At 42.5% G+C, this 13,832-nt stretch overlaps 1 protein-coding gene across 2 annotated transcripts; it reads left to right on the top strand.

The window, feature by feature from the left end:
- The first annotated feature begins 1,011 nt into the window (after window positions 1-1,011).
- LOC121538345 (minor histocompatibility antigen H13) lies at window positions 1,012-12,774 on the top strand. 2 transcript variants are annotated; one of them, XM_041846247.2, is made up of 13 exons: window positions 1,012-1,377; window positions 2,367-2,402; window positions 3,140-3,238; window positions 3,558-3,640; window positions 3,751-3,839; window positions 3,959-4,044; window positions 4,544-4,669; window positions 6,726-6,783; window positions 7,060-7,143; window positions 7,543-7,579; window positions 7,686-7,788; window positions 7,908-7,993; window positions 11,303-12,774. In XM_041846247.2, exons 1-13 carry the CDS (start codon window positions 1,150-1,152, stop codon window positions 11,382-11,384), a joined length of 1,197 nt encoding a protein of 398 aa, XP_041702181.1. In that variant the 5' UTR covers window positions 1,012-1,149; the 3' UTR covers window positions 11,385-12,774. The 2 variants fall into 2 exon arrangements, with proteins under 2 accessions (XP_041702181.1, XP_041702182.1); XM_041846248.2 differs by lacking the exon at window positions 2,367-2,402.
- Window positions 12,775-13,832: the final 1,058 nt, after the last annotated feature.

The raw sequence follows: 13,832 nt of genomic DNA, 5'->3' as shown, positions 1-13,832 counted from the left end.
CCATACATTTTCCCTGACACCCAAAGTACTTGTTACATTTTGAATGCTTAAATCAGGACAGGAAAATGGTCTAATTCACACATTTATCAAGAGTACATCCCTGGTCATTTCTACTGCCTCTGATCTGGCGTACTCACTAAACACATGTTTCGTTTGTAAATGATGTCTGAATGTTGGAGCGTGCCCCTGGCTACCCGGAAATAAAAAAACAAGAAAATGGTGCCGCCTGGTTTACTTAATATAAGGAATTTGAAATGATTTATACTTTTACTTTTGATACTTAAGTATATTTTAGCAATTACATTTACTTTTGATACTTAAGTATATTTAAAACCAAATACTTTTAGACTTTTACTCAAGTAGTATTTTACTCTGTGACTTTCACTTTTACTTGAGTCATTTTCTATTAATGTATCTTAACTTTTACTCAAGTATGACAATTGGGTACTTTTTCCACCACTGAAGATAACTCTGTCAAGATGTTACTATTCCCTCTGCTAGAATATACTGGAATGCAGCCCTAGGACAAGTGAACTGGAACAAAGTCTTGTTGTTGTCTGGAAAATATAGTATATCTAATAAGGTGAAAGAAGTATCATACAAACTCATTCATATAATCTACCCTGTAAAGACCTTTATTGTACACAGATTCAAAATTGCTATTGATAACAAATGTGTATTTTGTGGTTGTGACCCAGAGACTCTTGACCATTTATTTTGGGACTGTTCTTATATCAGAAATTATCAGTAAGTGTAAAAACAAAAAAGCAATATGTACCATAAAACTTTTTTACTCATCGAAAATGTATCTCGACATGTAATTCCTGTGTATATGTTAGGTTTATGTACTCTTGTTTATATATTTCTGTTTTTGTATTTGTTTTATTGTTCATAAACAAATATAAAATAAAATGAATTAAGGATGTCTCCGCTCCAAAACAAACCTTCCATACCACTAGGCGGCGTTAAGTACTGGTTTGAAACAATATATTGACAGCAAGTGAACCAACAAGGAAGTGGTGTTTCAATTGGCAAAGACATAGGAAACGTGGCCTTAGCAAAAAGAGAGCGTTCTTAAATGAGAAACGAGCAGTCTTTATAGACCGAAAACAGTGTACACGTGTCCTTTGGGTTGGACAACTTGTAAACATGGCGGATGTTGATCAAGGATCGGTCTTACCCAGCGAAACTTCACCTCTCGTTCTGGACGGCCTGAATACAACCGACTCAAATGGTACCGACGCTGTCAACGCGACTGTGGCCAAGTTTGTGGCGACACCGGAGGGAACGGCTCTAGCATATGGCAGCCTTGTATTCATGGCTCTGTTGCCCATCTTCTTCGGTGCACTGCGTTCAGTCAGCTGCGGCAAAAGCAAGGTAACGTTAACATTATTGCAATTTACAAGTACCTAGCTAACTAGGTAGTTTACGCAGCTAACAGTGGGAAGCTCTAAGTAACTGTTGGTTCCTGTTGTTGGGCCATAAACAAAGGATGCAACGATCCTCATTCACCTGTCCAGTGTCTCGCATACAAGTCTCGTGCAGCACTAGCCAGATGTCACTCACATTACACAGTCAGTGTTTCTGTTCCATATCCAGACAAGTCTGATGTAGCTAGCCATTTAGCTAGGCATGGCTAGTTAGTTAACAGCGGTAATGAATGACTGGCAGGCCTTGACTGGGGCTGTCATTAACCATATGTTAACCCGATTTCCATGAGCGTTTGCTTGCTTAGTTTGCTAGTTAGATTAGTTTGTTTTTTCTTGAGGGTGGTCAATGTTATTTTTAATCATGACATTTAGCTAGTTGGCATGATGTTATTCATTCATTTCAGCAAGGGTGCCACTGCCAATTGTTTAGCAGGTGATGGAGAGACGTGTGCAAGGGTTAGGCGATTTTTATTTGTTTTGACGTGAGTGGATACGTTTAGGTAAATCCATTTCCATTGCTTCTCAGTTAAATTCTATCGACGCCCTAGCCTAATCTTTTCTCTGAAGCTCTTCTGACACTTGCTCAATGTATAGTAGAAATATGCAAATCATAGTTTCATTTTCATAACTACACATGTCATACAGCCATCACTTCTGGTCTTTTAGTCAGTGGGTGGAGGGAAAGGGATGACGATGCATGACTTGGTTGTCTGTTGACATGACTGATAACAGGCTTTTTGAGTGGCATGAAATTAATTAACTTTTCTGGTGGTTGTGAACTAACTGGCACTCTTCTGCAGTGCTTCCTGTGTGGTGTTGAAGTGTGGTTGGTTGCTGCCTCATCTGGAATCTTTCCTGGTGCTTACTATAGATTACCTACTATACGTTTACTGTATACCCAGCTTATTACTTTCTGTACACTTATTTCATCCTTAGGTTGCTGGAGAAAATGGTTGCGATTATGAGTACAGAGTGAGTATTAGAACTGACACTCAGAACACACACTGTCAGTCGACAGTATTTTTATTTTAACTTATTTTTCTCTCATACTGACACCTCATTGTTCGTGGCAATCTTGAAGATGCTTCATGACAGTGTGTCACTATGTGTGTATGTCTCCCATTTGTGTGTAAAATCATTTAGGTTATTAGGCACCAAGTGTCAAGGTGTGGGCCTCGGCTTAGTCCTGCTTTGCGCACAATCAATGAAGATGTGGGTCCTGTCGTGTACAGGCCAAATTGATACTGAAGGTGATATGTTAAAGGGCTCTATCTAGTATCAACTGGAGATGTGGTCTTTAGAATTAGATGGAATGAATCGCTCGTTCGTTGCAGTCCTGTCTTGTTACTTGCTGCTCATTGCACCACATTGACCCATTTTAATTATATTCCCTGTGCAGATTAGCTCATTTGATTCAGATGGGTTTATCTCTAGTGGGACACGAACATGTGACCTAACTACTTATTTTGTGAAGAACTAGAATTCGTCTGCGATGCGTTGAGCCACTAAAGGTTATGACTGTGTTTTAGTAAAAGAGGCAGGTTGATATTGAGACAGTCTAGAGCTAGTACTTCTAATGCTTTCTCTCTGAAGAGGAACTTTGGCAATGTGCATTGAGAATGTTCATGCTTTTGTATGTTTTGAAGGTACTTAGGAAGTGTGTGTATTGCATACTTGTCCACTCAACCCTTGTTTCTGTCTCTTCCCAGAACTCCTCAGACATGCCAGAGACCATCACAGGCAGAGATGCTGCACGGTTCCCCATAATCGCCAGCTGCACCCTCTTCGGCCTCTACCTCTTCTTCAAAGTGAGCATTATCACCCCGCAAACACTTCTTATGCTTTGTACTGAAGAATGTTCTGCATTATTACATTTTAATAAGCTACTGCTTTCCCCTCCAACAATCTCCCACATATCGATGTACCTCTCTTTACTGTACTGTCTGCTGTATCTGTGTTACTCATTGCTTGCACCCTGTGCTCACATCATGCGTGCTGTCATTATTAATTCACTTTTTTCAGCTCTCTGATCAAGAGAGAGAGACTAGTGGTGGGACACTGTGTTGCAAAGGCGGAGAGGGGTGTAATTAGTAATACTAAAAAATGTTTTCCTTGTTTCAATCATAGATTTTCTCACAAGAGTACATCAACTTGCTGCTGTCAATGTATTTCTTTGTCCTGGGGATTTTAGCATTGTCTCATACAATGAGGTGAGAGGCTTGATTGTTTCATATCACTTTATTAAGATCTCCTTTCACTTTAGATGACTTGGATTATATAGCCTGTCTCAACATCATTTCTGCCTCTCTATCTCAATTAGTCCCTTCATGAACAGGATCTTCCCTGCTAACATTCCCATCAAGCAGTACCAGCTGCTCTTCACTCAGGGCTCAGGAGAGACCAAAGAAGGTAGGGATGAAATGGATTGAAAGAGCTAGAAACAGTAATATGGTAAAATACCCTGTAAAAGCACATGTATGGTTTATGAATAGCTGGATGTTTGTCACTGTTGACCATCCCTCCCACAGAAATTGTCAACTATGAGTTTGACACCAAGGACATGATCTGCCTGGTCATCAGCACTGTGGTTGGGGTCTGGTACGTCCTCAAGAAGGTCAGTTAAAGCTACACTACAGCATGTTAATATAGTGTGTGTCTTTAGTTTTTTTATGGCATGGCAATTTAGTTTGGAGTGTAGAGGATGATGGTGTTACAGTGGGTTTTCACCAACAATGAATTCTGCAGGAGAAGTTCCGCCCCCATTCATTTTCAACGAGGGCACGCAGAGAAATTTGAACCCTGCTAGAGAAGCGGTAGAAAAAGTAGAGCTGTACTTTATGCAAATTTGAATTGTTGGAGCGACGTGTTGTCAAGAGGAGGCGCCGCCTCTAGTCAAAACCCAATGTTACACAGTTGGTCCTAGATAAAACCAACTGAAGATAAAATGTTGAAGTCACCAAGTGGTCAGGCGCACTAACAGAGCTGTAATTCGCTGCAGAAAGTTCCCTCAGTGTTTCTTTCAATACTCTCTATGGGTGGGTTCATCTGTGTTTGTCTTCTGTTTGGGAGTTGTGGATGTTTTTGTTTGATCATGTGCACTTTGGTTCTTCCAGCACTGGATTGCCAACAACCTCTTTGGCTTGGCGTTCGCCCTGAATGGGGTGGAGCTTCTGCACCTAAACAATGTCAGTACTGGCTGCATCCTGCTGGGGGGGCTGTTTGTGTATGACGTCTTCTGGGTAAGTCTGCCAAATAACCCCAACACTGCACTACGGGGTGTAGCCTATCTAACTTTGATAAACAACCAAAAATAACTACTGTTTTTGGTTGTTGAGTCAATTAGACCATTCACATTTCAAGCTTATCTTTCTAAAAAATATAGTTATTTCTTAATATTTTGGCAAGATAGCTGGCTAACTCATTGATGCTGCTTTGTACAGTCGTGGTCAAAGGTTTTGAGAATGACACATTAATTTTCACAAAGTCTGCTGCCTCAGTTTTTATGATGGCAATTTGAAGAGTGATCAGATGAATTGCAATTAATTGCAAAGTCCCTCTTTGCCATGAAAATGAACTTAATCCCCAAAAAAACATTTCCACTGCATTTCAGCACTGCCACAAAAGGACCAGCAGACATCATGTCAGTGATTCTCTCGTTAACACAAGTGAGAGTGTTGACGAGGACAAGGCTGGAGATCACTCTGTCATGCTGATTGAGTTAGAATAACATACTGGAAGCTTTAAAAGGAGGGTGGTGCTTGAAATCATTGTTCTTCCTCTGTTAACCATGGTTCCCTGCAAGGAAACACGTGCCGTCATCATTGCTTTGCACAAAAAGGGCTTCACAGGCAACGATATTGCTGCTAGTAAGATTGCACCTAAATCAACCATTTTATCGGATCATCAAGAACTTCAAGGAGAGAGGTTCAATTGTTGTGAAGAAGGCTTCAGGGCGCCCAAGAAACTCCAGCAAGCGCCAGGACTGTCTCCCAAAGTTGATTCAGCTGCGGGATCGGGGCGCCACCAGTGCAGAGCTTGCTCAGGAATGGCAGCAGGCAGGTGTGATTGCATCTGCACGCACAGTGAGGCAAAGACTTTTGGAGGATGGCCTGGTGTCAAGAAGGGCAGCGAGGAAGCCACTTCTCTCCAGGAAAAACATCAGGGACAGACTGATATTCTGCAAAAGGTACAGGGATTGGACTGCTGAGGACTGGGGTAAAGTCATTTTCTCTGATGAATCCCCTTTCCGATTGTTTGGGGCATCCGGAAAACACCTTGTCCGGAGAAGACAAGGTGAGCGCTACCATCAGTCCTGTGTCATGCCAACAGTAAAGCATCCTGAGACCATTCATGTGTGGGGTTGCTTCTCAGCCAAGGGAGTGGGCTCACTCACAATTTTGCCTAAGAACACAGCCATGAATAAAGAATGGTACCAGCACATCCTCTGAGAGCAACTTCTCCCAACCATCCAAGAACAGTTTGGTGACGAACAATGCCTTTTCCAGCATGATGGAGCACCTTGCCATAAGGCAAAAGTGATAACTAAGTGGCTCGGGAACAAAACATCGAAATTTTGGGTCCATGGCCAGGAAACACCCCAGACCTTAATCCCATTGAGGACTTGTGGTCGATCCTCAAGAGGCGGGTGGACAAACAAAAACCCACAAATTCTGACAAACTCCAAGCATTGATTATGCAAGAATGGGCTGCCATCAGTCAGGATGTGGCCCAGAAGTTAATTGACAGCATGCCAGGGCGGATTGCAGAGGTCTTGAAAAAGAAGGGTCAACACTGCAAATATTGACTCTTTGCATAAACTTAATGTAATTGTCAATAAAGGCTCTGTCGTAACCGGCCGCGACCGGGAGACCCATGGGGCGGCGCACAATTGGCCCAGAGTCGTCCAGGGTAGGGGAGGGAATGGCCGGCAGGGATGTAGCTCAGTTGGTAGAGCATGGCGTTTGCAACGCCAGGGTTGTGGGTTCGATTCCCACGGGGGTCCAGTATGAAAAAATTAATAAAAAATAATGTATGCACTCACTAACTGTAAGTCGCTCTGGATAAGAGCGTCTGCTAAATGACGTAAATGTAAATAAAAGCCTTTGACACTTATGGAATGCTTGTAATTATACTTCAGCGTAACATCTGACAAAAATATCTAAAAACACTGAAGCAGCAAACTTTGAAGACCAGTACTTGTGTCATTCTCAAAACTAGTATATCCCTTAGGCCCTGACAGAATGTTATGCTGGGAGGATTGACTCACTTGAATAAACACAACCGTTATCCCTGTAGGTGTTTGGCACCAATGTCATGGTTACTGTGGCCAAGTCGTTCGAGGCACCCATAAAGTGTGAGTGAAGGGACCTTTTTTATTGTAAAATGTCAATACAGTCAATATTTACAGACAGTATTTACTGTGTAACCTTACTTTAATGGGTACTATGTAAATGTATTTTGTTAGCCATATACTTAACTGTCTGAGAAAAGCTGCAACTATCACCCCAGTCACTGTGGAGCAACTCCTGTCATCGTGTGTGCTCTGCTTTTGGTCTCTGTAATCAGATCACATCTAACGTCTGATGACACATGGTGACAGTTATTTCTTCCTCTTTCTCCCCATTCTCAGTGGTGTTTCCCCAGGACCTGTTGGAGAAGGGTCTGGCTGCCAATCAATTTGCAATGCTGGGTCTTGGAGATATTGTCATTCCAGGCGAGTCAACATTCCCCTCACTCAGCAGTAGCGTCTAATTTTATATACAAATTGGCTTGTGACATCAACTTGAGAGAAATACTCCAGCATTAGATCCGCCTCCACTCTAACACCACATGCTGAAGCTTATTTTCTTCTAAAGGCGTCCGCATGCTTCCCAGCCGAAACAGTTTGGAACAGTCTGTGCATATATTATGTTTACTTTTTGTGACGTTTTCGGCAAGTTTTTTTTCCCGGTTGTTCGTGTACAGAAAAATTTCAAAATGAATGACAGATTTCTTGAATTATCTTGTATGTATGCGAGCACACTCGTTCATTTCACCCAGCCGAACTGAAGCATGCTGACGCCTTAAGAGCACTGGCCCAACTGTTAATGTGAATATTGCATTTATTTTTCAGGTATCTTCATTGCTTTACTCCTCCGCTTTGATGTCAGGTGAGCACTAACTCTTCTCCTTCTATATCATTGCCCATATCCTCGCTCTCCTTGCCCTGTCTTGTTGTTTCTAGCTGTTTAATGTTCTCTCTGTACCCCCCCCCAGTCTGAAGAAGAACACCAGGACCTACTTCTACACCAGCTTCCTGGCCTACATCTTTGGCCTGGGCCTGACCATCTGGGTCATGCACACCTTCAAACACGCCCAGGTGAGAGAGGCACAGACTCCCAGGTCACACTCATGACATGCAGTTGAAAGTGTCACCTTTATGTAGAGACTTGGCTGGTACTGACTGGTTGTCTTGTCTCACTCTCTCTTCCTTCCCAGCCTGCCTTGCTGTACCTGGTCCCAGCCTGTATTGGATTCCCAGTGGTTGTAGCTCTGTTGAAAGGAGAACTGACAGAGATGTTCAGGTAATAATATAATACCTTCCCTGTTTCCAGCATGGCATTTCTTAATCAGCGCTGAGCTCATCACCAGTGGTATTGAATATTTAGCCTGTTCCACCATGCAGCACCAGATAGTAGGCTTGGGTGGTATACCATAATATACCTATACCGGGGTATTTGGAAATAGCCACGGGATGGTTTTCCCATACCGTTAATACCATTGAAACTATTTATTTGAAGTTTTTCAATACATTTGAATATTTGTAGCTATTTGTTAAGTAAATACCTGCAGTTAAATTGTGCAGTGAGTTAGGAGATAAAGCAGATCGCATTCTTCAGTTCACCTCTCACATTATTTACATTATGAAGCTTATGTAGTTCCCCAGAACAGTTGAGCCAGTCACGTATTTGTTTGTAAATAGTACAACGGGAGAATGCGGGAGCAGGGGTCGTGTTTTATATTGAAAGTCAAGTGGTTTTTTGCTTCAATAGAGCGAACAGGGACGTGCAACTATAGTTTTCCTTCATAGAAAATACATTGGTGCAACACATTTGGCAGAAAATGGCTTCATTTTCATCACATGACAACAGAAGTGCAATGCTATTTGGCTGGCAGCCACACAAGTAAATGAGCTTACAATGAAAAATCAAGGTATTTTTTGCAAAAACTATGCATGGCCATCATATTTCTAATGTTTAGGCCTATCATAAAGAATGTAGCCAGCTACATTTCCTAATATTTTGCTTAAAGACTAAGAATAGGCTGGCTACACAGCGAAAAGTACTGGAGAAAAGTAGCTCCACATCAGTCCAAGCGCTGTATGCTGGTAGAATGCCTGTTTTTGAATTGTCATCGGAGTTCAGAAGTGCAACTGAAGCACAAAACTTGTCTGATGCCGAGCAGAAATAACAATACGAAGCATTTTAGATCTGTGTTTACAAAACGCAGCAAGATATTTCTTATGCATTTTATTTTTTTCTGCATGAAAAACGCAGAATTTTAACTTGATATCTAAGTAAGTGGCTGTATTAATAAGGTGACGGGCCATCATATTGTGTTAGCTTTCTACCGTGTTTGAGAAGTCAAAGCCCTTTGGATTAGTTATTTGTACATCTGCCACTGCTATCTTGATTTCCTTGCGTTCTTTTTCTCCGTTCTGGGCCCGTCTGCTCCTCCCCCCTCTTCTCCGAGCAGAGCAGGCAAGCCCGTTGCCCTAGCAACTCCAGACTCCACACAGACGCAGTGTGTAGACATGCTGCTGGAGAGCCAGTACCGTTCTTCCTTCAGACAAACATGCGTCAACCTTGTACAATGTCTCTCGTTCACATCCGCTTGTAAATGTCCAAACTCACCAACCTACCAATAATGTATAACTTTATGATCAGGATTGCCTGTCTTTGCAATTCTTTTTTTTTTTTTGCGCTCGTTAGCCCATTTAGCTAGCAGTCTCCATGGAAATTCGCTATTTTTGGTAGCATTCTGGTAATAGACGCCCAATGTGGCTTATATTATTTTTTTGGCCTCTCCCTTGTGTACTAAGCCGGTAATACTGTATATCTCGGGGTGAGAAGACAGTATGACGAAATGAGAATCTGGATACCGCTCAACCCTACCAGATAGTGCTATTGGTGTCTTAAAAAAAAAAAAAAAGTAGTTGGTTGCCTGTGTCTCTTTCTATTTTGACATATCTGTGCTTCCAAGATTATTCAGCATGGAAACTCCATCTCACTTTTTAAAAATATATTATTTCTATTTTCACTCATCATATAAACCTTTGCCTCCTATTGCTCTCCCCTCCTCCAGACTCAAAGATCATTGACATGATTACAATGATTTAGCATTCTCCCACCCAGTGCTGCTTGGAGTATTGTGTGTGAAAGGCTCTGTCATACACCTACTCATCCATGCATACACTGCTGGGTCAGGGTCAGGCCTTGGTCCCCCTAGACTGTAATCTCAGCCCTGTGACTGGGGCTGTGGAGGGTCTGACTGCTGCTAGCCATAATAACTGCAGATGTTAGATACCCAGCTGGGGCAAGCACCTGCACAGAGGCTGGCCAGGGCAGGGGAGGGGAGGGAGAGGAATCATTCCCCAAAACTCTCCTGCCAGAAATGTCGCCTCCGCCTCGCTTGATATTCGCCATTGGTAAGAAAAAAGCCATGACCTTGGGGTGGCACGAAATATGTGGAGAGAGGGTAAGAGACCTGGGGGTCAAAGCTGGCCATGCCAAGGCTTGGTGCCAACTGCTAACCTTCCTATTCATCATACTTTGACTGATTCCCATCTGTCACACTGCTGGCGTTTCTGACTAGACACACTTTATATTCACTCATTCTTTGTTCACTTCTCTGTGTTCAGTCTTCCAAAGCTCTTCATCTCTTCATTTTTAGCACCTTTCTTTGTAGAGCTATGAATTCAGTTTGTCATACTAGTCTTTTCTCTTCTCTCTCTTCTCTCTCTCTCTCTCTACTGTGTGTTTCTCTGCTGTAACAACTCAATGGCTGTCCTGCTCCTCCTCTTCTTCCTGCTCAGCTATGAGTCCTCAGAGGAGGTGTTGCCACACACACCCCGGCTCACACACTACCCCACTGTGTCAGGCTCTCCTGCCAGCCTGGCTAACTCAATGCAGAGCTCCTCCTCGCCACGCCGGCGACGCAACAACCCACCCATGTAGTGACCAGACCACCTCTCACCTGGGCAGGTATGCCCCATGTCTCCACCACCCTGTCCTGCCACCACCCTGCCCTGACATGACTCTGTCATTAACCCTGGCTTGCCTGGCGTTCATTGTCCTTCCCTCTGTTTCTCTCTACTGCTCTGACCCTCAACACCAGAGCTCTGTGGACCCCTGGCACTGGCAGATGCAATCTCTCTCCTTTGAAAGAAATGTAAATATTAGTATTTTCCTGATAGGTGTCCCATTTCCAGGTAATGGTTCAACTCATTTTAGTTAACCAGGGCATATCTGGCCCAGACCTTTAAACCCAACCTTTTTTGCTTCTGAAGCATTGTTCATAAGTTGCTTTGGCTGAGTATGATTCAGATACCCCACTAGTCATGTCCAGTCATTCTCCAGGGCTGCAGCTCACCCACATCATTTTGTTGTGTTTGTTGGAGTCCCGGGCCAGCATTGGATTCATCACTCCCATTGGTGTTTTATTGGTATCAACATAAAACACTTTCATGTTTATTTAGAATTTTGAGAAACCATACAATTGTGTGCAGTGCATTGTGAAGTCTCCACATTGATAATCATCCTTTCTCTCTTTCTTTGGCTCCTCCTTTTCCATTTAAAACATTTCCTTTCTATTCTTGTCTACCACTCTGACAGGTACGAGGAAGTCTCTCCGGAAGATGCTGCAGTGAAAGAAGAGACGACAGAGAGCACAGAGGCTGAGAAAAAAGATAAATGATGACAGTTTCCTCAAGCTCGTCCATCACTAGCTGCCCCCACACATCAGCCCACCTCTATACACATCCTGGGAGGGTGTTCATGTTTCCCATGTGACGTGCGGTATATGGAAATGGCTGATTTATTAAATAGCTGTTTTGACATTGGGATATTTTGTAGTTCAAAAGTGGTTTGTTACACACATTGTACAACAGCTTATCCGGTGCCTATGTTTTTGTTTTGTGTTCATCCAGTATGCCTTTTGGCATTCTCATGTGATATTTTATTTCATTTGAATTGCCAGAATTTTTAATGGAAAAAGTGTTATTGTTTTTGTTCTGTTTTGGGGGGAATATGAGATATCACAGGAAGCTGAAAAGTTGTACGTTGTCAGAAAACATTTTGCTCTCCCAGCCTGATTTATTTATAATGATTGTCTAGTTTGATCTCTGCACCAAGTCCGTTCTTGGTTTGATATAAAAATGCCTTTCTCATAGATAATGTGAAGTATAATAGGATGGTGTAAGGGAAGCAGGAGATGAGTCTACGATTGTGTCATACACATGCTTTACATGGAAATTCACCTTTGACATGGAACTCGACCGTTGGTATCTATATGAATGGCACCTGGCTTCCCCATGGTTCTCTGGTCTGGAAGTCTTTGGCTTCAACAAAGACACCTAACTATGTACTACTGCACTAGTCTCAATGTATAATTGTGCCAATTTAGTAGTGCATGTAATTACATGGTACCTGACATGCTGTTCGGTATAGTGGTAATAATAGCTCAGAATTCAGATCATAGCATTAAGGAAGTAACTGAACTTGGGCAATCGATCACATTTTGAAATTTTTATGGACATTTGCTATGACACTATTTATGAGAATCATACTCTGTCATATCAGAGAAGTCTGTTATATGGAAACTATATTAAGGATTGTAGTTAGCGAAGTCCCATGCAGTGACTGAAATGTACCTGCAGGTGGAGACAGTGTCAAAAGAACCATGTCTCCTCAGAGAGGAGACCAAAGGACCAAATGATTACTCTTCTTGCTTTAGGTTGTAACTTCTTTGCTTTAATAACGTATTTTCTTTCTGGCCTTTTTTCAGTTTGGAGCAGTGTGTTTCAAGTTCAGAAAGACCGGGGAGAAGCTTTTTCATGTTAGGGCTTTAAGATTGAGCGGTTTTGTAGAAATGTGTTTTGGTAAAGATCATGTCCACGTTCTGCCTGGTGAAGTTCAGTAACCCTATCATTTAAAACAAATGTATCTTTCTCTTTTTTCTCCTAATGTACTTGTGCAAGTCAAAGTTTATGAGCCTCTGTTCAGGAGCCAATATCTATTTTATTTGCAATAAATGTGGCTGTATATCACTGTAGAGAAGCATAAAAAATGTGTGGGTCTATTTCTTAAACCTAGTTGTACTGATGATGACACACCCACACCTGGCTTTTTGTGGTTATTTAACTGGTGATTATAATAAATACTATAATCAGGAGCTAATACGTTGTAGGGGCTGTCAGTGAAACAAACCAGTGTACTGCATTCTCAGCTGTAGGAGGGCCAGAGCGGAGTACACCTCATCCGATGGAAAAAGCAAGCGGAAGGAGATTAGGATGATAAGTTATACAGGTTCCGGATTTGCTTGTAAAACTCCAGCACCTGAAGCTCTGTCTGCGTCTTTGAGGTCTGTTCCGTCCACAGTACACAGCTGCTGAGTGAGAGGTGAAGGACGACTGGCTGACTAGCTGGGGAACAAGCCACTCAACTGTCACTCTGAGCTGAGAGGAACTACCTGCAGTCTGTCTGCCAAACCTGTTACCCTGAGAATGACTGGAACAGACCGTCAACACTATAAGAATGATCAGACGTTAAACAAACCACATTTGATCAAGGTAACAATCTAGAGTTCAGACATTGTGCTTTCACTGAACTTGAATGTGACCTATACACAGATTAGTTTTTTGTTATCACATGACAGTGCTGTTTGGGTGGTAAAACTGCTGCAGCACCTGTTCCAACTCATCCTCATGGCCATCCATAGTTCAGGGGATAGCAGGCAGATGGACAGACTGGCAGACTGATAAAGATATATGCAGACAGACAAACAAGCTGAGAGGTATTAATAAGTGTATCTGGTGACTTGGATAGTGAGGAGGTGTAAAGAAATTACCATGATGTCCCTCCTATAGCATAGTGTTAGAGGAGGTGGTCTCAAGGGGTGTACTATTGTGTGAGTGATTGTAGATTGCAAAAATGCCACAAGGGGGTGTAGTAGTTCACTTTAACTGAACCGTGATCTCACTGAGCATTGTTGGGGAACACAGGAGATAGGTTTGGGAGAGATAGAATACAGGGGAGGAAGCAGAGGAGGAAATGTCTCAGCAAGACCCCGGATTCATCCCTCTGTTTCAATGTGTTACACCCCTATCCTGAAGATCCTTTACACGTTAGGAATGTTGCCCAGGGC

The sequence above is a fragment of the Coregonus clupeaformis genome, chromosome 24 (assembly GCF_020615455.1).
Source record: "Coregonus clupeaformis isolate EN_2021a chromosome 24, ASM2061545v1, whole genome shotgun sequence".
Classification (NCBI taxonomy): Eukaryota; Metazoa; Chordata; class Actinopteri; order Salmoniformes; family Salmonidae; genus Coregonus; species Coregonus clupeaformis.
Note: the sequence above shows the minus strand (reverse complement) of the source record. Positions and strands in the feature narration are given on the sequence as shown.